The sequence below is a fragment of the Gadus chalcogrammus genome, chromosome 16, assembly GCF_026213295.1.
Source record: "Gadus chalcogrammus isolate NIFS_2021 chromosome 16, NIFS_Gcha_1.0, whole genome shotgun sequence".
In the NCBI taxonomy this organism is placed as follows: domain Eukaryota; kingdom Metazoa; phylum Chordata; class Actinopteri; order Gadiformes; family Gadidae; genus Gadus; species Gadus chalcogrammus.
Window position 1 is genome coordinate 21,190,773 of NC_079427.1, and position 23,493 is coordinate 21,214,265.

Here is a 23,493-nt window from a genome sequence, read left to right on the forward strand (position 1 = left end):
GCTGATGAAAAAAAGAAATCGGTATCGGCCCTGTGACGACCCCCTGCACCCCCTTAAGGCTCTATGATGCCACTACAGGGCTACTACTTAGGTAAGGTGATCATAATCACATTATTGATCACACCTGGGTTAATGGGCGGGGTATATAAGCAGGCTAGGTCTCTCTCTCAGGAGGCACTCTTTTCGGTTGTTGCAGGTACTATTACAGTATTCTTTCACTTGGGCACGTTGCGTTGTTCTTTGTCTTTAACTCTTTCCCCTCATCCTCACTCTTATCAGCTATAGTCTCATTTCTAACATACAGACGCATTCACTGCATCCACTCACCCACAACCTCTATCTCGCACTTAAACATATACCCTTAGACCCTTAAAATCCATATCGGTCGATCCCTAGAAGTCACTCACAGGGGAAGTACTCACAGGGGAAGTACTCACAGGGGAACTTACTCACAGGGGAACTTACTCACAGGGGAACTTACTCACAGGGGAACTTACTCACAGGGGAAGTTACTCACAGGGGAAGTTACTCACAGGGGAAGTTACTCACAGGGGAAGTACTCACAGGGGAAGAAGTCACAGGGGAACTTACTCACAGGGGAACTTACTCACAGGGGAACTTACTCACAGGGGAACTCACTCACAGGGGAACTCACTCACAGGGGAAGTACTCACAGGGGAACTCACTCACAGGGGAACTCACTCACAGGGGAACTCACTCACAGGGGAACTCACTCACAGGGGAACTTACTCACAGGGGAAGAACTCACAGGGAAAGTACTCACAGGGGAACTCACTCACAGGGGAAGTACTCACAGGGGGGGAACTCACTAGGGGGGAAATCACTAGGGGCTCGCAGGGGAGGAACTCACAGAGGGGGGAAACACACAGTGGGGGACTCACAGGGGCACACGGTACGCCTGACCCATAGGACCACACAGGACTGCGGTAAAGCACTGGCTTTGGCACTGGCTCAGTGGAGCATGGGCCACTGGTCTCCATCGGCTGACTACTCGGTCATTGCCTACACCGAACCATTTCTGTCCAGGACTCTCACCCAGCACGTCGGAGGCGTTGAGCTGCAGGATCAGCCAGCTGTGTCTCTGGTCGGCGTAGGAGCCAAAGATCGTGAAGATGGTGCTCTTCTCGCCCGGCTCCGTCAGCAGCTGGTAGACATACACCTCCCGCTCGGAGAACTGGAAGTCGGTCCAGGTCTCCCCTTCGTTGGTGCTGAACCTGGCTCAGACCGGGAGGGATACGTACACGTTGTCTACATCATTATCATTGTGGTGGCTAGCGAGCCACACTATTGTGATCATGCGTCTTATTGTTTTGTATTCTTCCACCTCATAATCTGTAATTATCAGCTCCTCTGGTTTGGGGTTATAATGCCATAAAATAGTGCAAATAACATTTCACTATTCCTACGAATATGATTTTTTTTTATTAACAATACTATTATTAATTTCTAAAATCAACCACTCCAAACATGAACATAGAATAGAATAGAATAGAATAGAAAGCTTTATTGTCATTATACAAAGTACAACGAAATGCAATGCAACATGTGTGGGTTGTAAAATGAAATGAGCATATGTACCCAAAATGTGCTACACATAATCCTTAATCATGCCTGACCTCAAGTTATTGTTAAGTTCAGCGCAAAAATAATAATGCAAATGAGACACCATTATTCAACCAGTCCCAAGTCTGCTTCAGAGAACCCAAGGGGTCGATAAGGTGGTGGGCCCTGATTAGGTCCCTGGGACTCCCCTTAGGTCATTTGGAATGTTTCCATCAAACAGTGATCATTCAAAATAAAAAACCACTGACTTCAACCATTCCAAAGGCGAACACCTCAAAGAGTTGTCAAGCATGGTACACATATAGAAACCACACGTAAGCAGGTCTCCAAAGAGTCTAAGGCCTATTTGGCGACAGGGGGGGCTATAACCAAAAATCAAACTAAACATCAGCCCCGTTATGCAATCAATGGCAAGTCCACTTCAAAGCGGCCCAGGGTCTTGAACACGAGCTCGCTCATTAGCCTCGGTGGCATTAGCATGTTAGCATGCTCACGGATTGGGTTTACATCAGATCCTCAATGGTCAAAGCCAATTTGGAAAGCACACAGCGCATACTTCGGTTAACAGAGGCCCAATAGAACAGAATCAAACCGTTTTCATATGGCAAAGCAAATGGTGTGCAAAGTTACACTATGCTGACTTTATCAGACTGAAGTCAGTAACCTTATACCGTCCACCCCAACATTGCCATATGCTTTTGGATTTACACTCTCATGGAAAATGTAATTTTTGTGAAGGTTGATGCAATAGCACTACTTATCCAGACACAAATCTGTCGACTACTCGGTTTAAAGGATCCGCCAATAGAAATGGACGCTCAGTCCTTCAGTGAGTTTTCTCTTTGAGTCCAGGCCTGACGGAGCAGGGCCTTACCTGAGGTGCGTGGCGGACCCTCCCTGGGGGATGGCCAGCAGCAGCCCGCCGTGGTCCCCCCAGGTGTAGAAGTGAGGGCCGGTCAGCGCCTGGGGTACACGGAACATCTTAGACATCATCCTATCATCAGCGCTGGACTCTTTGTCCGATTACATTATGCTTTTGTTTGTCAACGCGACCCTTTACCCTTTAGTAACTTCAATGCTCAAACCATTTTATTCATGGTTTTATTGGTTAACATTCCAATCCCCAGCGGATATCAATTTGGTGCTACTGTATTATGTTTATTACATCCTTCATGAGTTCATAAACCTTTGGGGTCAACCACTTAGTCATATGCCTCAGGCCCTAAGGTCTCACTTCAAGTGTACATTGAAGTGACAATACTCATGAAATCTTGGCAGCAAAAAGCAAGAAAGGTCAGCACATCAGGTATCAAGTGAAACATTTAGCAGTTGCTGTGTGTCGTTTGAAACATATAGATCACTGACCTCTCTCCATCTGGCTCCTGCGCTGCTGGATACGTACACATTAGGCTTGTTGGCCAGGCTCCTGCCCACCGAACCTGGATGGAAGAGGGGTTAGGTGGTCAAACAAAAGACTATGTGACCACCAGAATAGGTATGGGGACATAAGTTTACACTCTTTATGAGGATACAAGGCAGAGAAATACATTTATTCAAAACACTTGTTTACTGCATCCTGAGTCCAAATGGTTGGTCCAGTAGTGAGCGAGAAACTTTCAGCCATAACCCTAAAAGAATGGGCGACATGCCCGTCATGAACAGCTTCTAAAAGTGCTTTAGAGGGTGCTACTGACAGGCTTAGATAACACTTTAACATTATGAAAGGATCCCTAAAGAGAAATGCCACTTTTGGTTGACCTTTGACCTGATTTGTTTATGTGTTTGTTAATGTGTCCAGCCAAGACCGAAGCGTCGCTCTTGAATTTTTCCCGCTGTTGCAGGAAATGTCCCCATCGTCATCTGAACTCTCCTTCACTCAAACCTTCAAATAACACTGAGCGTTACTTCCCTTAGGAGCGCTGTGCTGACGCAAGATTTAACCATCTAACGTTATCTACAGCTGCATGGTTGACCCATCTAATGGTACCTTAGGAAGTTAAATTTACGTATATTCACCGGTGGCAGTGGTGGTCCCAGGCTCCTTCACCCCGTCATCAAACCACTTCTTGGTTATTGTTTTGATTGAGATCTCTAGCACTATAAATTACACATCATACCTTAACGTTTTCAGATTTAATTCAGGAATTCATTTTGGGTAAGCAATGAGTTGCTTACCAAGCATTGAATAGACTTCTCTTTCAGTTGCAAGGCTACTGGATTCATTTCAAAAGGAGCTCCTGCAAAAAGCTAATGGCACATTATCCAACCAAGCTACTACAGACTAATTACTATTAAAAAGACCTCCCAACAGGCTCTCCTCAAAATCCTCTTTGTCACACACACACACACACACACACACACACACACACACACACACACACACACACACACACACACACACACACACACACACACACACACACACACACACACACACACACACACACACACACCCTGTCCTCATGGGTAAAACCTTCAGTTACACGATGCTTATGATCATGTGTTTTCCCCGCATGTGATTGGCTGACCATTATATTAATTTGGATGTGCCTTTCCCCGGACGTGATTGGCTGCTGCACCGGAGGGCCGAGGATCCGGGAGGATAAAGCACGGGCGAGCTCAACATTCACGGCAGCTGGCCTTGGATATGCAGCTTGCCATATTGGGTCTTGGAATGATCATTCGTTGTTTGATTGAGGCTCTAGAGTGCTACACGGGAACTGGGCCAGAGTTTTGTTTAGGGGTTATCGAACACCGACTCGCAGCTATACTTTGTTAAAAACACTAGACGCAGGGGTGCTGTTCCACTCTTGTATTTTGGGAGCTTCTTCTTGGTTATATTTGTTTCTTTGATTTGGACAGCACCCAATGGTCCTTTTCCTTTTGTAGTTTTGCCTCCTCTGTTTGTGTTAAATTGATTATCTCATGCTCTGGGCTAAATAAACAACTTTCATTTAAACCAAAAACATCTGGTTATATGTTGCCACCCCTTCCCCTAGCGGGGGACGTAACATAAATGGGGGCTCGTCCGGGATACCTTTTAAACGGATCCCTTAACCAAACTGACGTTGTACATAGCTTGGTGGTTGGACGTAATTTAATCGAAATGTCGCTGTTCCATTTAGAGTCCTTCTTGGCCGGTCCCTCGATTAGTCAAGTAGACCGCTGTCGGAAGGATGATTTGGCACAGATAGCGGATTATTTCGGTGTGTTCTATTCTAGACAAATACTAAAAAGGGACCTAAAAGCTATCGTGGTTAGCAAATTGGTGGAGTTGGCGTTGATAGTATTGCCAGCGCAAGCAGACTCTGCTGTGCCCGAGGATGGCACCCTGGCTAAGGAGGTTGGTCGCCAAAAGGTAGAGGTTGAACCTCACGGCGGTGCTCGAGCAGACTTTGGAGTGGACATTGAGGTAGATGAGCTGACCAAAACTCTGTATACTCTGCCTCGCTATGATCCCCTCTCTTCTGCTGGTACTGGATCCAGGGATGTTGCCCGGCTAAAAGTCTGCCTTGCCCGCCTCCAACTAGAAGCTCAGGAAAAGGCTGAGAATAGGCAAGCCCAGTTCCAGCTGGAAATTAAGAAGCTGGAAATTGAAGCTGACAAAGCGGTCCAGTTGAGACGACTTGAGCTCGAGTCCCAGAAGGAGGTGCATGCGCTGAGGGCATCTGCCGAGGCTACCTCCTCGTCACCAACTCCGGTGCTCGGTAAAGCGTTTGATATCGGCAAGCATATTGTTTTAGTACCCACGTTTCGTGAAACTGAGGTTGATTCATATTTTAGTGCATTCGAACGCATTGCTTCCGCTCTGCAGTGGCCGACTGAGGTCTGGCCCCTTCTGTTGCAATGCAAAATTCATGGGAAAGCACAGGAAGCTGTCGCTGCACTCCCCTTGGAGGACAGCCTAAAGTATGACTCTGTTAAAGCTGCCATCTTGCGAGCATATGAATTAGTACCTGAGGCGTACAGGCAAAAATTCCGGAATCACAAAAGAGCCCCGACTCAGAACTACGTTGAGTTTGCCAGGGAGAAGGGGGTCTTGTTCGACAAATGGAGTACCACATGTAAGGCCAATGATTTTAATTCCTTGAGGGAGTTAATATTGCTGGAGGAATTCAAGAAATGTTTGCCTGACCGGATCGTGGTGTTCCTAAGTGAACAAAAGGTTAATTCACTTTCCTCTGCTGCGGTGTTGGCCGATGAGTATGTTTTAACGCACAAGGTTGTGTTTTCATCGGAGAGTGTTGAGAAGCTGCGTTATATACCGGCTTCACAAAATGGTTTGCCGAAGCCGTAAAGCCGAAGGAGGGAGGACAGGGAATGTTTTTACTGTCACAAACCTGGGCACGTCATAGCCAACTGTATTACCCGAAAACGTAGGGGACAACAATCGTCTTCTAGTGGGGCACAGCCTAAAGGCATTGGATTAATTAAAACAGATCCGTGCACCAACCATGGGGTTGGTGATAGAAAACCGGTTGATTGTTTTAAACCCTTCGTATTCGATGGGCTAGTGTCGTTAACGGGCGAGCCTGCTGATCAACACCCGGTACAAATCTTGAGTGACACCACGTGCTCTCAGTCGGTGATTCTCGCCTCTGCGTTGCCGTTTTCCGATCATTCGGCTTGTGGATATGGTTCTGTGTTGCGTGTCATTGAGATGGGGTACAGCCCCCGGCCAGTACACAGAGTACACATACAGACCAAGCTAATAACTGGTTTCTTTCCCATTGCTCTCTGCCACGCGTTGCCAATTGAAGGTATTACACTTTTAATGGGTAACGATATAGCCGGCGGTAAAGTGATTCCTGCACTGGAAGTATTGGACCTTCCGCACCGCACGGAGATTGATCTAGTACAGGCACCTTCGGGGTTGTTTCCTACTTGCGTAATAACCCGTGCAGAAGCAAAAAAAGGGTACGATGGCTCTCTGTTTGATAGTGTGCTTAAGCCGGTGTTGTTAGAGGAAGCTGGCATGGAAATAGAGACGGGGGTCTCTGCTGCGTTCCCCTGTGAGAGTGCCGCCGAGCCGGTGCGTTCCGCCAGCCCCGAAATGCCACCACCTGACGGCAAATACCTCCCGGTAACTCGAGAACGCCTTTGCGTTGCTCAGAAGGCGGATCCGACACTAACGAAATGCTTCAATAATGTGGTGAGTGCCGACAAAGCAAGGGAACAAAAGGTGTGTTATCTGCTTGATAAAGACGTTTTGGTGGATAGGTGGTCTCCTCCTCTAGCTGTCGACGCGGAGTGGAGTGTTACACATCAGGTAGTGGTACCCTCGGTGTACCGTCAGCACGTTCTGTCTGTAGCGCATGAAAGTCACTGGTCAGGACATCTAGGGGTAACGAAAACCTATCAGCTAATCCTCAAACACTTCTTTTGGCCCGGGCTTAAATCTGATGTTGCTGTGTATTGCCGATGTTGCCATGTATGCCAGATCGCGGGTAAGCCCAATCAAGTTATCCCTCCGGCGCCACTGCACCCGATACCTGCAATAGGAGAGCCGTTCGAGCGGGTAATAGTTGATTGTGTTGGTCCCTTACCCCGGACTAAAAGTGGAAACCAGTATTTACTCACCATCATGTGCGCTGCCACTCGGTACCCCGAAGCTATCCCACTGCGGACGATTACAGCTAGTTCGGTAGTAAAGGCGTTAACAACGTTTTTTTCCCACGTTTGGCCTTCCCCGTGTGCTCCAAACTGACATGGGCACAAATTTCCTGTTTAACCTTTTTAATCAGGTACTCAAAACCTTGAATGTACATCATGCCGTTTCCAGCGCGTATCACCCGGAGTCTCAAGGTGCGCTAGAACGGTGGCATCAGACCCTAAAGTCAATGCTCCGCAAATACTGCCTGGAAACAGAGAAAGGTTGGGACGAGGGAATACCCTTCGTGTTGTTTGCGGCCCGTGAAGCCGTCCAGGAATCCCTAGGGTTCAGTCCGGCAGAGCTCGTTTTTGGTCACACGCCCCGCGGACCTCTAAAGTCATTACAGGGGGGGTTTCTGTCGCAGGACTCTTCGCCCGAAAAGAACGTATTAGATTACGTCAGCCGTTTCCGTGAGCGACTGCATCAGGCCAACATCGTGGCAAGAGAGTGTCTTTCTATCTCCCAGTCCACCATGAAGCGTCGTTACGACCGTTCCGCCGTTCCTCAACACTTTCAGGTGGGCGGTAAAGTGTGGGTCGGCCCTCTCCGCTAGATTCTCCGGTCAATATGAAGTCTGCGATCGTCTCAGCGACACCGACTACGTCATTAAAACTCCTGAAAGAAGGCGTAAAACTCACGTGTCACATTAACATGCTGAAAACGTATTTTTCCAGGGGAGAGAGCAACAGGAGTTCCGCCGAAATCCCTGTTGTTGTTGGTGATTGCGCCACGCTAATAGTGGCAGAGGACGCTGCGGAACCTGCTGATGATGAGGTACAGCTGATGGGGCATCCCACACGTCAGGGTGCCTGGTTGCCCAACTCGGAGATGCTCGAGGTGTTATCCTCTCGGTTAGATCACCTGTCCACCGAGCAGCAAGGTGACGTGACTAACTTGATAAACCATTTCCCCAGCCTCTTCAACGACGTTCCGAATCAAACCAACGTCCTCCAGCACCACATTGACGTTAACAACGCTAAGCCGATTAAACAGCATCCGTATCGAGTGAACCCAGTTAAGCGTGGGCTAATGAAGGTAGAGGCAGAGTACCTCTTAGAACATGGCTTAGCCATTCCCAGCTCCAGTCCGTGGAGTTCCCCGTGCCTTCTAGAGGCTAAATCCGACGGTTCACCTCGATTCATCACGGATTACCGTAAAGTGAACGCCGTCACCATTCTCGATTCGTATCCCCTTCCGCGGATGGAGGACTGCGTGGATAACTTGGGTACAGCTAAATATGTTAAGCTAGACTTACTCAAAGGCTATTGGCAAGTACCACTGACGGATCGCGCGTCCGAAATCTCGGCCTTCGTAACTCCAGATCATTTCTTGTAGTATACCGTCATGGCGTTCGGCATGTGTAACGCCCCAGCAACCTTTCAAAGGATAGTAAACTCGGTTTTGGCCGGGGTGGCTAACTGTAACGCATATCTTGATGATCTGATTGTGTACACTACCACTTGGGAGGAGCACATGCAGATCCTTGACCAGGTGTTCACACGTCTCGCCAAAGCTTCCCTCACGTTGAACCTGGTGAAATGTGAATTCGGGAAGGCCACCGTCACCTACTTGGGGAGACAGGTTGGTCAAGGCCAAGTCCGCCCGGTAGACGCAAAGGTGCAAGCAATAACAGAGTGCCCCATTCCATCAACAAGAAGAGCACTTCGTAGGTTCTTAGGCATGGCAGGTTATTACCGGAGTTTCTGCTGTAACTTCTCGACTATTACACATCCGCTAACCAATCTGCTCAGCCCAAAGGTGGACTTTGTGTGGACCCCTGAGTGCCAACATGCTTTTGAAAGCGCCAAGGCTCTCCTAAGCAACACTCCGGTGCTCGCCGCTCCTGATCTCACCAGACCCTTTAAGCTAGAGGTGGATGCTAGCGCCGTTGGAGCTGGTGCGGTACTGTTGCAGGAAGATGCTGATGGGGTCGACCACCCGGTGTGTTATTTTTCACATAAGTTAAACAAGCATCAGGTCAGATATTCCACTATTGAAAAGGAAACCCTTGCTTTGCTGTTAGCACTCCAGCATTTTGAAGTGTATGTCGGGTCCAGCCCATTACCAGTCGTAATATTCACCGACCATAACCCTCTTGTTTTTCTATCTCGCATGTACAATCACAACCAGCGGCTTATGTGGTGGGCGTTGATCGTCCAAGAGTACAACTTAGTAATATGTCACAAGAAGGGGTCAGAGAACGTGTTGGCAGATGCTCTGTCTAGGTTGTAGCTTGATAACTGCTGTAATTAATTATGTTACCAAAGCCTAATGGTTTGTGTTTAAGGGAGGGGGTGTTACGGTTGCAGATTGACGCCCCGCCCTCATGGGTAAAACCTTCAGTTACACGATGCTTATGCTAATGATCATGTGTTTTCCCCGCGTGTGATTGGCTGACCATTATGTTAATTTGGATGTGCCTTTCCCCGGACGTGGGCTAAATAAACAACTTTCAGTTAAACCAAAAACATCTGGTTATATGTTGCCTCCCCTTCCCCTAGCGGGGGACGTAACACACACACACACACACACACACACACACACACACACACACACACACACACACACACACACACACACACACACACACACACACACACACACACACACACACACACACACACACACACACACACACACACACACACACACGTTGCAATGTAACCAGTGGCTACAATCATCACTAGGCGTCCCATCCCGAGGCCAACCATGAAAACTAGGTCACCTGCCTGGTGAAGCAGAGTATTGGCCAACTAACAACAGGCTGTGTTTCAGTAATGGATCGCCATCGTATTGTTGGTGGAACACTGTTTTTATCCATGGTTGAGTTCCTGATAGACCGAGTGGCTCCTGGCTCACCTGTAGCCAGGATGAGCCCCGGGGCCGACTCTTTGGATAGGATGGCCATCCGCCTCAGCTGCATGTTGAGCAGCTGGCTCCAACGCTGGGCCAGGTGCAGGGAGCAGCCCTTAGACAGCTGGAGAGGGAGAGAGAGGAGAACATCGGTCCTGTGAGCCAGCGGGCCAGGTTCAAGTCCCTGCACCTCTTTGGAGTGGACTTGTATCTGACTAACTAATGGGCCTGATTGCTTAACACAAACATTAATTAAGAAATAAACATAATGTCTTGTCTTCAAAAGTAGATGTGGACTGCACTGAGATATGGGCAACATATACGTTGTAGTGGTTTGGTATAACTCCTTCAGTAAAACTGAAGTAGATAATTACCTATCATTTGCCAGAACAATAATAATCTAAAAGATTATTATATTATTATCTTATCTAGTGTGGTCTACCTGGCAGTCGATGCGCCCCCCCTGGCTGTCGGCGGCGGGGGGCTGCAGCAGCTCCCAGGTGCCCCCCTTGTCGAAGGTGATGACCGAGCGCATGTTGTCCTCGCTGGCCGAGCCGTTGACGAGCGTGGCGACGAAGACGCCCCGCAGCCCCTCCACGCGGTGCAGGTCGGCGAACGGCTCATTGGCAAAGTACCTGGTCGACACATCGGAGAAACGCGTCAGCTGCATTACTTTACGTCACCATGGCAACGTTGGAAGCTGGGCGGAACGCTCATTAACTTCTGGCGGACAGGGACAACAACATAGGGTATGACATAGCCACTCTATTGTAACAACTTGATGTTTAATTATAGAGTGGTAGCGTCGGTCACAGGTGTTAGGTGGGCAGGTGTTCTGTGAAACAGTGTCTTGGGAAACGTGTGAGGGGGAGACACTAGGGGGCATCGTTGAGCTGTGTCAGGTGACCCCAAGTGGAGGTGAAAGTACTACAGCATGTAGGCAGCAGGCCTACTTTATGCTATTAACTGTTAGTGTTAGTGTCATTTTACTGATTAATACGTATGCATGCAATTGCCTGGTTTGAATCAATCATTTGGGTAAATCTAACTTGCTTGTGATTTCCCACTTTTTACTGTGTAAAACTGGTCGATCATACTTGGTTGATGGCATGCCTCAAAGGGTCTATTCAACTTTTGCAAATCTCCCCTGTCGTCTCTGTTTTTATGGCTGGCACGAATTTGGGGACATTTCCATCACAACTTTCCCATGTCAGTAGGCCGAAAGTATACTGCTAAAAGAGTTATGATGCATGAACTATGTTTCAAATAAAAAGGTACAATTCACACGATGCTGCCTGATTCTATAATGTAATGTGCTTGAAGTTAAGCTCTACAGAGGAAAAGGTTGAGTATCAAGAATCGCAGTAGAATGGAAATCCTTCCGTTGTGTTTACTTAAATACCAACTCCAGCTGCAGAAGCTCCTTGGTGAAAAGGGAATATTTCAGGAATGTGGACTTTTGAATGCAGTGGTTCTTTGCTTGCGATAAAGAAATGTGGTAGAAAGCTTCACAGTGACGCAAGTCAAGGAACCACAGCTGTTTCAGTCCGTTTGGTCTGCACTCTTTGGTTCTGAACCAAACTCTTGTTTTTCATAAGTTCAACACTGGCTCTAACAAACGTTTAAATTAGCAGATATTTATTTAGCAGTATGCTGATTATTCATCAAATGACTATATTGTCCATACCTGGCATCTTTAGCGTCTAGCTTCTTAACACGCATGTTTGCATTAGTCTGTTACCATGACCCGTTAGGGTTAAGGGCGAGTTTAATTAGGTAACAGAAAGCATGTAGCAATAGTATCGCTTTAGAAGTCCAGCTCACATATTTGCCTGCAAGGCATGCAGGCAAATATGCAACTACTTCCTCAACTAACAAACCATCCCCCTAAAGAGAAAGTACACCTAAATAACTTTTGTTTATCAGGCTTCCCTGACACCTTTACGCTACGGTGTGTGAGGATGTGTGTGAATACCGTATACCGGTCTGACCAGCAGTATAGTTTGATTTCTGCTTCATAGTAAGCTTATCGGAAACTTGTAGCATAATACCGCAATGTGCCCAGTAACCATGGGGATAACACGCCCACACCGCCTTCATAGAACTCTCTGCCCAAACACTTTCTTTAAATCTCAGTGTTCACATTCCAGCTGAAACATGGGTTCACTGATACGTCAACTCCCTCGACTATTCGATAAACATGACATTACACAACGTTGCAAAAGATGTCCAGCTTACTTCTCGATTAGCTGTGCGGTCCCATGCCAAGAATTTTTGAAGCACTGTGTAGTTGTGTAGTTAAACCATTTTCTGTTAGATTTTGATTGACCTGTCAGCTGACCTGTTAGTTGGGGGCTACTAGGTGGGGACAATCAAAGGCTACCTGATGAGCGTGTTGCTTCCTGGGCCCTCGGGGCTATAGTACAGCACGTTCTCCAGGGACAGCGAGAAGGAGAGGCCCTGCACGTCCGAGATGTAGAGGTGGGTGACGTTGTTCACGTGGTTGACGCACACGAACACCTGGTCCTCCGAGGCGTCGGCAATGTAGTACTCCTGAAGCGAGGGAACACATTAGCCCATTACAGAACCTATGTAGTACTCCTGAAGCGAGGGAACACATTAGCCCATTACAGAACCTATGTAGTACTCCTGAAGCGAGGGAACACGTTAGCCCATTACAGAACCTATGTAGTACTCCTGAAGCGAGGGAACACATTAGCCCATTACAGAACCTATGCAGTACTCCTGAAGCGAGGGAACACATTAGCCCATTACAGAACCTATGTAGTACTCCTGCACGGCGAGGGACAAAGTTCGCAGGTCAAGCCTTGTGCTAATGGTAGCATCTTACAGAACCTACTGGACTCAACCGGATATAATTTAATACCAATATCACTTTTACATTAATACACAATAGTGAGGAAAACATTACAAATCATGCGAGGGTCCTCTATGTATTCCATTGTAATCCCTTAAATCGGTTGCCTCTTCATTAACAGAAATTTGGCCATGTTTGTTAACCGATCCTCTGATGGAAGTCGTATGTAACACCAGTGAAGGGCACCCTGCTCCATTGAGACAGCGAGCAGAGGTCCCGCCGAGACCCACTGGACCGGGCAGACTCACCGTGATGGGGTGGCGGGTCATGAACTGGGCGGCCTTCATGGGCTGGCGGTTGTACGACACCCACAGTTGAACAGACGACGTCTCCGGTCTACCAAGCAACTTCTGCAGGAACAAATGCATTAATGGAATGAATGGATGGAGCAGATGCTAGATGCCCTGTATTATCTAGGAATTCATTGCACGCTCTAGTGGTGATTCAGGTTCTTTGTGGAAAACAAATGCTTGTCGTAACCTTTCTTATTTCAATATAAACAGAAGAAACAGCATTGTTCAACAGCCAAAAAGATTACAAAAACGGAAGCAGTGCAAGAGCAATGAAACTTGAAAGACGTTTGAAACGTGTGTCCTCTTAAGGAAGCCCTGTAATAGGCCGGTTTGTTCTCCTTATTAAATCCTAGGGCACTTCAGACCTGAGGAGTGAAAGGCAGGATACAGAACACCTTCTGCTGTTCTGGTGGAACCTGTTTCTGAAACAACATCTCCCCAGCTTCCATTAACCATTACTCACAATATGTACACAATGTAACACTGGAGAGACATCTAACTAATCACACACTCAACTCTGAAACTGAACTGAATTTTGTGTAGCGCCTCACTGCAAAATCAGCTAGGCAGCGTTTGCTGAACCAACAGTCATCCGCTGACAAGATAACAGATCAACAAGCAGCTTCAAGGATTCAGCCAAACGTGAAAAAACACAAGTCATGTGTCATGTGGAAGGCGCTAATGTATTCCTGACACAATCTGTTATATATATATATATATATATATATATATATATATATATATATATATATATATATATATATTAATATATAAATGAGAGGCGAGAGAGAGAGAAATAAAGAGAGAGGTTCTAAAGAGTATCCTAGCTATGGGCGGAGCTAGTGACACTGCAGAACGATATCATAATATCAAATAACCTCTTTTGATCAGATAACATCCTGGCTCACTAGATAAACACAGTACATGACGATCATAAAATACATAGCTGTGAAGGCAAACATATTAAATGAGTGTTCTCCTTTATCTCCCCCTCATTCGTTTATGCTGTGGAAAAAAGCCACCGCTGTGGGTACTTCCTGTTTACATTAATATTATTTGATTAAAGGCCTCCTTTTGCTCTCTTTCTCCTGCACTCCGTCCAAAACTGGATTCACAGTTCTATGCGTAGCAGGTCTGAGCATTCATGTTGTGACGCAGACTTCTGGGAGTACTGCAAGTCTGGAGTCCTGCCTCACTCTTTCCCTCACTCCATCCCTCTGCCTCACTCCATCCCTGCCTGTCTGCCTCACTCCATCCCTGCCTGTCTGTCTAACTCCTTGCTGCTCTCTCTCTCTCTCTCTCTCTCTCTCTCTCTCTCTCTCTCTCTCTCTCTCTCTCTCTCTCTCTCTCTCTCTCTCTCTCTCTCTCTCTCTCTCTCTCTCTCTCTCTCTCTCTCTCTCTCTCTCTCTCTCTCTCTCTCTCTCTCTCTCTCTCTCTCTCTCTCTCTCTCTCTCTCTCTCTCCCGAGTATTAATACATCCCTCCCCGTCTCACTCCCCTCATCCCCGGGTCTCGGGTCTCAGGTCCTCCCTTCCCCTGCCTCCCCGCCCCCCCGGACTCACCCGGGGCGAGGTGGCGAACATGTACTTGTCGCGCAGCTGGAAGCTGTCGGCGTGCTCCAGGACCACGCGGCGGTTCTGCTTGCTCTGGAAGAAGTCGGTGGAGCTGAGGACGCTGGAGACCCCCTGGGGCTCGCGGCGCTGCACCAGCACCGTGGTGGGCGGGTCGTAGGGCTCCACGCCCCTGCGGGCGGCGGGACATGGAGAGGAAGGGGAAGGAGGTGGGGAGGAAGAGAAGAAGATGAGGAGATGATCCAGGGAGAGGGGGTAGGTTAGAGTAGGCAAAGACAAGGAGTGGGGGAGATTGTTGCTGATGAGCTTCAGTGTCGGGTGTGAGGATAAGTCAGGATCAAAAGGTAATTAGTGATACGTGCATTTCAGTGCCCTTTGTTTTCACTCCAATTAATGAGTTGAGCGGATGACCTCCCCAGCCTCCCAGTGAAGCTCAGCGGAGAGCTGGGCTCCTTTGGAAAAAATACTGCTCAACCAGTCGGACGCTTCTGGATCACGTCTGCCATCGCAGAGGCATTCCCAGAAAGATGTGTGTGTGTGGTGTGGTGGGGTGGGGTGTGGTGTGGGTTGAATCATGTTCATGCTACTGCTTCAAAGCACCAGTTTTCTTTTTCATACTCTCTTAATGCTCTCATAACAAAACATAGAAGAAAATACCTTTAAAGATACGGGGTTGGAAGGGTTCATTATATAGTGAACATTAGAACACAATCTCTAACCTCTATGTTTGAGAGCGCTGTGATGGCTGATTTAACCAGTACACACTGATGACACAATGTGCAACCCGTGTGCAGCCTCACCAAGCCCCAGAGTCCAATCAGACAGGGCCAGGTGAGGCTGCTGAAACCAGCCGTCTTCCACACAAACAGTATTAAACAGCTTATTTTATGTATCAGTGAAACTATACATCCTTCAGAAGCCCAACTGGACTCACATCCTAGCTGCTGGTCAGCCTAGAGGGGGTTTGTGAGGGAGGGGGTTCAACCCTTCTGTAACCATGAGGGGCTGGTTGTTGTGCATCCTGAGAGAGCCCGCCGATAAAGGTTTGAACATCCTTGGCACTATGGTTGATCTGGGCCCTGGGGATTAGACTGACTGAACGACCGCCTTACAGGTGCAATCAGGCCACTCCAATAATAATAATAATAATAATAATAATAAATTTCACTTCAAGCGCCTTTCATGTCACCCAAGGACACTCTACAGTAAAGCCAAAACTAAAGGGTAATAAAATAGCAATAGACACCAAACAGGGACAGTAAAACCAGGACTTTCAACACAGAGCACAGTGCTGCCTACGTGTTTGGGACTACATGGAAGGGGGAGGACGGGGGGGTGACTGAGCAGAGGGCGGAGCAGAAAGGGGCTTGCTGCTTGGAGCTGTTGCTGATCCCCCATGGTCCTCATTCCCTCTTCATCAAGGCTCATTAAATACATGTCCATCACCCCTCCACCTTTCATAACAATGACCTGTATAAACGCCCCGTAAAGACTTTACGGGAGGAGCGTGACCCTAGTGACTCAATGAATATAAAGATGTTAACAGTTTGACGTCAAGACTCCATCGGAAATTGCAAACGTTTTAGTCAATAATCGTAATGCATTTTCAAAATTGCACTTAGTATTGAACTTGTATTTTGTCTCATATTTTATGTTTTAACATAAAATATATATATATTTACCCAATTTAGCCCTCTCACCTCTGACGAGGTCAACAGAATAATAACATCTAACCATGCCACAACCTGCCCCCTTGACGCTATCCCCTCCTCTCTCCTCCAGGATGTCTCAAGCGAGATCCTGCCATTTCTCACCTCAATTATCAACTCCTACCTCACTTCAGGCATTGTTCTAGCATCTTTCAAGACTGCCAGAATAAAGCCTCTCCTCAAAAAAACAACTCTTAAGACCACCGACATCCAGAACTACAGACCGGTATCTCTTCTTTCATTCCCGTCTAAAACACTGGAACGTGCCGTTGCTAACCAACTGTCCTCCTATCTCTCATCTAACAACCTTCTTGACCCTCACCAGTCAGGTTTCAAGAAGGCACACTCCACTGAGACGGCACTCCCCGCGGTGACTGAGTCCCTCCGTGCTGCCAGAGCCTCGTCCCTCTCATCGGTTCTCATTCTCCTCGACCAGTTGCTATGCTGACGACACTCTATACTGACTAAAGCCCTGATTGCAACACGCATATCGGAATGTCTGGCGGACGTCAGCACCTGGACAACTGCCAATCACCTGAGGCTTAACCTCAACAAAACCGAGCTCCTCCTAATCCCAGGGAAAGATTGCCCAAACATGGACTTAATGGTCACCGTTGAGAATATCACTGTATCTCCTTCTCCAATTGCCAGAAACCTCGGTGTGGTATTGGACAATCAGTTATGCTACACCGCAAACATCATTGCGGTGGCCCGATCCTGCAGATTTGCACTTTACAACATCCGCAGAATCCGGCCCTTCCTCACAAGGGAAGCAGCTCAGCTTCTAGTCCACTAGAAGCTGGTCATCTCCCGCCTCGACTACTGCAACTCACTCCTGGCTGGACTTCCTGCCTCTGCGATTAAACCTTTGCAGCGCATCCAGAATGCGGCAGCGCACCTCGTGTTCAACCTACCGAAGTTCTCCCATGTGACCCCCCTCTTCCGGGACCTCCACTGGCTCCCTGTAGTAGCTCGCATCAAATTTAAGATGATGGTACTGGCATACAAGGCAGTCGATGGAACTGCCCCTGCCTACCTCCAAGCATTGCTAAAGCCACACACCCCAGCTCGATCCCTCCGCTCAACTACCTCAGCTGGACGCCTGGTACCGCCATCGCTAAGAGCTAGCAAAGGCCGTTCAGCAAAGTCACAACTTTTCTCGGTTTTGGGACCTCAGTGGTGGAACGAGCTCCCTGCCGCTCTCAGGACCGCAGAGTCGCTCACTATCTTGCGAAAAAGACTCAAGACTCACCTGTGCAGAGTCCACCTCGACACTGCATAGCCACCCTCCCCCTTCTGGCCACCATTGTAGGCAAGGCAAGGCAAGGCAACTTTATTTATATAGCACTTTTCATACACAAGGCAGACTCAAAGTGCTTCACATATAAACATTGTTATACATTAAAAAAGAAAAGAAAACATATGCAAAGAAATGAGTAAAATAGAAAGTTAAAAAGGCTTTTTAGTAAGTAAAATTGAAAGTGAGTTAAAAAGGCATTTTAGTAAAATAAAGCTAAAGTATTTAAGATTTAGCAGAAAGCTAAAGCAAACATAAAAGTCTTCAATCTTGTTTTGAAGGTGCTCAGAGTTGGGGCAAGTCTTAAATCCTCAGGGAGTTTATTCCAGCTATTTGTTGCATAGTAACTAAATCCTGCTTTCCCATGTTTCGTGTTTACTCGGGGGATAATTAACAGATTGGTCTCAGAAGATCTTAGTGTTCTAGAAGGCTTATGTAGTGGAAGCATATCAGTTAAATATTTTGGGCCTAAACCATGTAGGGATTTATAGGTTAGCAACATGATTTTAAAATCAATTCTCTGACCTACAGGAAGCCAATGTAACGATTTAAGAATTGGTGTAATATGTTCAAATTTTTTGGTCTTTGTTAATACTCTAGCAGCAGCATTCTGAACAAGCTGAAGCTTCCTTAGAGTTTGTTTTGGGAGACCTGTAAGGAGACCATTGCAGTAATCAAGCTTACTAGTGATAAAGGCATGTACAAGTTTTTGTAAGTCTTCGGTGGACATGAGCCCTCTAAGTCTTGCTACATTTTTAAGGTGATAATATGCAGATTTTGTAACTGATTTGATGTGACTTTCGAAATGTAAATCAGAATCCATGATAACCCCTAGGTTTCTGGCTTTGATTGAGGTTTTCAGGGACAGAGAGTGAAGGTGTTGGGTTACTTTAAGCCTTTCCGTTTTAGCACCAAATACAATTATCTCTGTTTTATCCTCATTTAGCTGAAGGAAATTTCGGCACATCCAGTCTTTCACTTGCTCAATGCACTGGCACAGCAGATCTATGGGCCGATAGTCATTTGGTGATAGCGATACATAGATTTGCGTGTCATCAGCATAGCAATGATGGTCAATATTGTTATTATGCATGATTTGCCCTAGTGGGAGCATGTAGATGTTGAATAAAGAGGGCCCTAAGATCGAACCTTGTGGGACTCCACACATCACGTTGGTTGATTCTGATACAAAGTCGCCGATGGAAACAAAGTAGTTCCTATTTTGTAGGTAGGATCTGAACCAATTTAAGACTGTGCCTGAAAGCCCCACCCAGTTTTCTAACCTGTCCAAGAGTATTGTATGGTCTACAGTGTCGAATGCAGCACTGAGGTCTAGTAGCATTAGTATTGAGGTTTTGCCAGAGTCTGTGTTAAGACGGATGTCGTTTACAACTTTAATGAGGGCGGTCTCAGTGCTGTGCAGGGGTCGAAATCCTGATTGGAAGGTGTCATAACAACCAGTTGATGCCAGGAAGTGATTAAGTTGCTGGAGGACAACTTTCTCAATGATTTTACTTATGAAGGGCAGATTTGATATTGGTCTGTAGTTGTTAATAATAGAGGTATCTAGGCTCCGCTTTTTTAAAAGGGGTTTAATAACTGCAGTTTTCAGGGCTTTTGGGAAGTTGCCTGACTGGAGAGAGTTGTTAACTATCTGCAATATGTCTATTGCTAGGCAGTCAAAAACATTCTTAAAGAGGTTGGTAGGTAAAGAATCAAGGCAACAGGTGGATGGCTTTAGTTGTGTAACAGTTTCCACAAGAGTTTTACAGTCAATAACATTAAAGCATGCCATCCCTGCCACGTTACTTTTGCCTGAACAGGGTGGTAGTCCAACATTTTTGTTTGAAGTGGAGATATTGATGGCGCGTCTGATGCCTTCAATTTTATCAGCATAAAAAGCTGCAAACTCATTGCATTTCTGCGTGGAATGGAGATCAGGTGGAATTTGTGTTGGGGGGTTGGTCAGTCTGTCAACAGTTGCAAATAGGGTTTTTGCATTATTATTATTGGATTTAATGATATTGGAGAAAAATGTTTCTCTAGCACTTTTTAAGTCAGAATTGTAGGCACGGAGGCTCTCTTTGTAGATATCATGGTGAATTTGAAGTTTTGTTTTACGCCAGATGCGTTCAACCTTCCTGCATTCTTTTTTCTGTGCTGTTACAGAGGCAGCTTTTCTCCAGGGTGCCTTTTGCTTTCCAGAAATCGTTTTAACCTTATAAGGTGCAATGACATCCATGATTTTCAAAATTTTCAAATTAAAGTTTTCTACAAGATCATCAGCAGAACATGGGTTGAGAGGCGGTAGTAAGGAGATGGCCTTTCTAAAAAGTACATACGATTCTTCATTGATATACCGTTTTTTGACAGTATTTGATTTTGTCTGTATGTCGGGAATAAACGATATATTAAAGAAAACACAAAAGTGGTCAGACAAGGAAGGATCAGTCACAGAGAGATCAGAAACATTGAGGCCCTTTGTGATAACCAGGTCTAGAGTGTGGCCCTTACAATGAGTAGTCTCTTTCACATGTTGGGACAGTTCAAATGTGTCCAAAATGGTAAAAAGTTTTTTTGCACACTTGTCATTCAAATCATCAGTATGAAAATTGAAGTCACCAGTTATAACTAGACAGTCAAAGTCTGTGGAGATGCTAGACAATAATTCTGTGAATTCATCGAAAAAATTTGCATTAAATATAACAGCAACCCCTCCACCTCTTTTTCCAGATCTACATGCATCAAAAAAGTTATAGTTGGGAGGAGCTGTCTCTATCAGAACGGTTGCACTGTTATTTTGTTCCAGCCATGTTTCAGTTAAAAACATAAAATCCAGTTTAGAGGTGGTAATAAAATCATTAACTAAAAATGATTTGTTATTAAGAGACCTAACATTAAGTAGACCCATCTTGATGGTGTTGTTGATAGGCTTTAAGGTTGTTTTTGGTTTGGAGGAAATATGTAAGAGATTTGTGAGGTTAGCAGTGTGTCTACGTTTCCCTTTGTTTACTCTCTTAGTGGTTATAGCAGGAATGCAAAAGTTGCCATGTTTTGACATAGGCAACCTTGGGTTCAGCAGATTATGCGAAACGTCCTTTATACTTTGTCTACGGCTGAACCCTTTTTTGTCTCAGTAATACTCAGGACTACTATCAGTATAGGGGGCGGGGGGCTGGGGCGCCCTCCGCTTTGGTGTTATCAGCCTGTGGGAATGACCTGGCGATGCTATCATTGACACAGATGCAAGTTTGATGCCTACATATTCCTGTTTCTTAAATTCAGCTGGAAAATCGCAAAGGGAGGAGACAGTGGAGCTGGAGTTGTTGTGGCTATGGGAGAGATGAGGAGATGGGTGGCCGTTCCTCGCCAAGCCAGCATCAGCGATGGGGGAGGGCACGGTGTCCATGGTGTCGGGCAGGCTGTTGTCTCTCTTCAAGGTCTTTGGTCTGTAATGCAGAGGAGGGGGGTGGCCGTTCCTCGTCAAGCCAGCATCAGCGATTGGGGAAGGCACAGTGTTGATGGCGTCGGGCGGGCTGTTGTCTCTCTTCAAGGTCTGTGGGCTGTCTGCTATCTGTGTGTCAGATAGTGGCAGAGTAGATGTGTGGGGGAGGCTGTAGTCTCGCTTCTTCTCAACCTGTGCTCTGATTGCGGCCTGTGCGTCAGACCATGGCAAGATTGTGGCCTGTGCGTAAAGCGAGAAGAGAAGATTGTCCCTCAACAGTTTTGAGCCTAACCTGTTTGGGTGTAGGCCATCTGCTCTGAAAAGATATTTGCGCCCCCAGAATAAGTTGAAATTGTCAATAAAGCCCCTTCCTCTTTCATTGCAGACTCTGGAAAGCCATGTATTCAGTGCAAGTAGACGACTGAATCTGTTTATTCCCCTGTCAACTGATGGTATGGGTCCACTGATGAATGAGTTGATGTGTATTTTGTCCAGTGTATCCAATAGATCAGTGTAATCCCTCTTCAGAAGTTCTGACTGTTCTCTTTGAACATCATTAAATCCTGCATGCACAATAATCTGTGAGATTTTGGGGTTCTCCAATATGACTTTGGCTAGTTTATGGTTGATATCACTAACCATTCCATTGATGGTTGAGTCTCCTATAATCAGAGTGTCTGGTTCATCTGCTTCCTCTGAGATGGGCCCTTGTTGGACGGTGGCAGACACATGCGCAGCCCGCCTCCGTGGCGACTGGTTGTTCCATGTCTGTCCGTACCGTCTGTCCGGACACATTTCAGGGGTCAGGGGTGCACAGGTGGCCGAGGCATGCGCAGCTCGCCTCCATGGCGACTGGTTCATCTTCCGTCTCTGTCCGCACTGTCCGTCCGGACGCATCTCGGGGCTCAGGGGTGCATGGGTGGCAGGCTCGTTCGTGGACTCTTGAAGTGGCAGGAACCGGTTCTTCAGTGGCAGGGTTAATTTCAGTGACGGGCTAATCCAGCTGATAACTTTAGCTTTGGGTAGTTTAGCATTTGGCGTTGAGTGATCTTGTTGATTCACTTTGGTATGTTGTTTTGGCTTAGCGCCGACTCTGTGCCAGTGAAACGCAGCTGGAACTGTCTCTCTCTTGTCCAGCTTCGGGAAGGATACAGTGTAGCTTTGATCATCTTGCTGTATCTGAGTGAGCTCAGCAAACTCACCCATCGGCACTGTATCCTGTAGGGGTCCTTTGCATTTTTCTAATGCTGCTAGTCTCGTTTCAATTAAAGCCACCCTCTGTTGCATTTTGGTGCAGTCTGTGCATTTCCCAGTCTCCGTGCCTGAGATATCCGAGTACAGAGGCATGTTGGCGATAGGAAAGTCCAAGGCTTTTTCTGCGGTCTGATCCGGGAGTAAAAAGTGCCAAAATGTATTGTTGAATCGAGCGATGGAGGATGACGAAAACAAACTATATACTGTTAGGTATTATGATCATGAAATAAAATAAGATAAAGTAGATCTAAATGATGAATTAAGTAGTTTTTTCCAATGCCTAGCGGAGCTTCGGGAAACATGACGCTCTCTGTGACATATCGTACACTGTATTGTGTTGTATTGTATTGTATTATAGTACTTAACTGTGTAGCAACTGCAGTAGCTGCCATCATTGCTGTAACACGGGGAATTGGTTAGCCTAGCGATTGTTGTACTTGCACTTGGTTCGATGAACATCCTTTCTGTACCGACAGCGATATATTGATGCACTTCTTGTGACAAATGTACTTATTGTAAGTTGCTTTTGATAAAAGCGTCTGCTAAATGCCCTAAATGTAAATGTAAATGTAAAAAATGTAAATGTAAATGTAAGGGCAGTGTATAGGGGCAGTGTAAAGCCCTGGGAAGGGGCAGGATTTAGCCCTGGCTAGGGGGAGTGTATAGGGGCAGTGAATAGACCTGGCTAGGGGCAGGATTTAGCCCAGGCTAGGGGCAAGATTTAGCCCAGGCTAAGGGCAGTTTATTTTATTTTTACAAACCAATCTTTCCGCGTTGCTGCGTGTCTGCTGGCTGTTTGCATAGTTTACTGAGGCTGAGCCATTGCTCCAGCAATTCAGGTTTTTCTTGTTTTTGTTTTCAATTTCTGTGGGCCATGAATCAACAAAGGTCCGATTGTCAAATGGATAGAAAAATAAGCAGAAAATAAAAACTGAAAGGCCTACTGCATACTGAACC

At 46.5% G+C, this 23,493-nt stretch overlaps 1 protein-coding gene across 1 annotated transcript in view; it reads right to left on the minus strand.

Moving 5' to 3' along the window:
• Positions 1 to 23,493, minus strand: part of sorl1 (sortilin-related receptor, L(DLR class) A repeats containing) — a 67,594-nt gene that overhangs the window by 29,747 nt on the left and 14,354 nt on the right. Inside the window, exons 6-13 of the mRNA XM_056610519.1 lie at positions 14,823 to 15,003; positions 13,217 to 13,318; positions 12,474 to 12,643; positions 10,533 to 10,725; positions 10,097 to 10,214; positions 2,950 to 3,023; positions 2,459 to 2,547; positions 1,057 to 1,235 (exon numbers count right to left, since the gene is read on the minus strand). Of these exons, the coding sequence (XP_056466494.1) occupies positions 1,057 to 1,235; positions 2,459 to 2,547; positions 2,950 to 3,023; positions 10,097 to 10,214; positions 10,533 to 10,725; positions 12,474 to 12,643; positions 13,217 to 13,318; positions 14,823 to 15,003 (1,106 nt within the window). The remainder of the gene's footprint in view (positions 1 to 1,056; positions 1,236 to 2,458; positions 2,548 to 2,949; positions 3,024 to 10,096; positions 10,215 to 10,532; positions 10,726 to 12,473; positions 12,644 to 13,216; positions 13,319 to 14,822; positions 15,004 to 23,493) is intronic.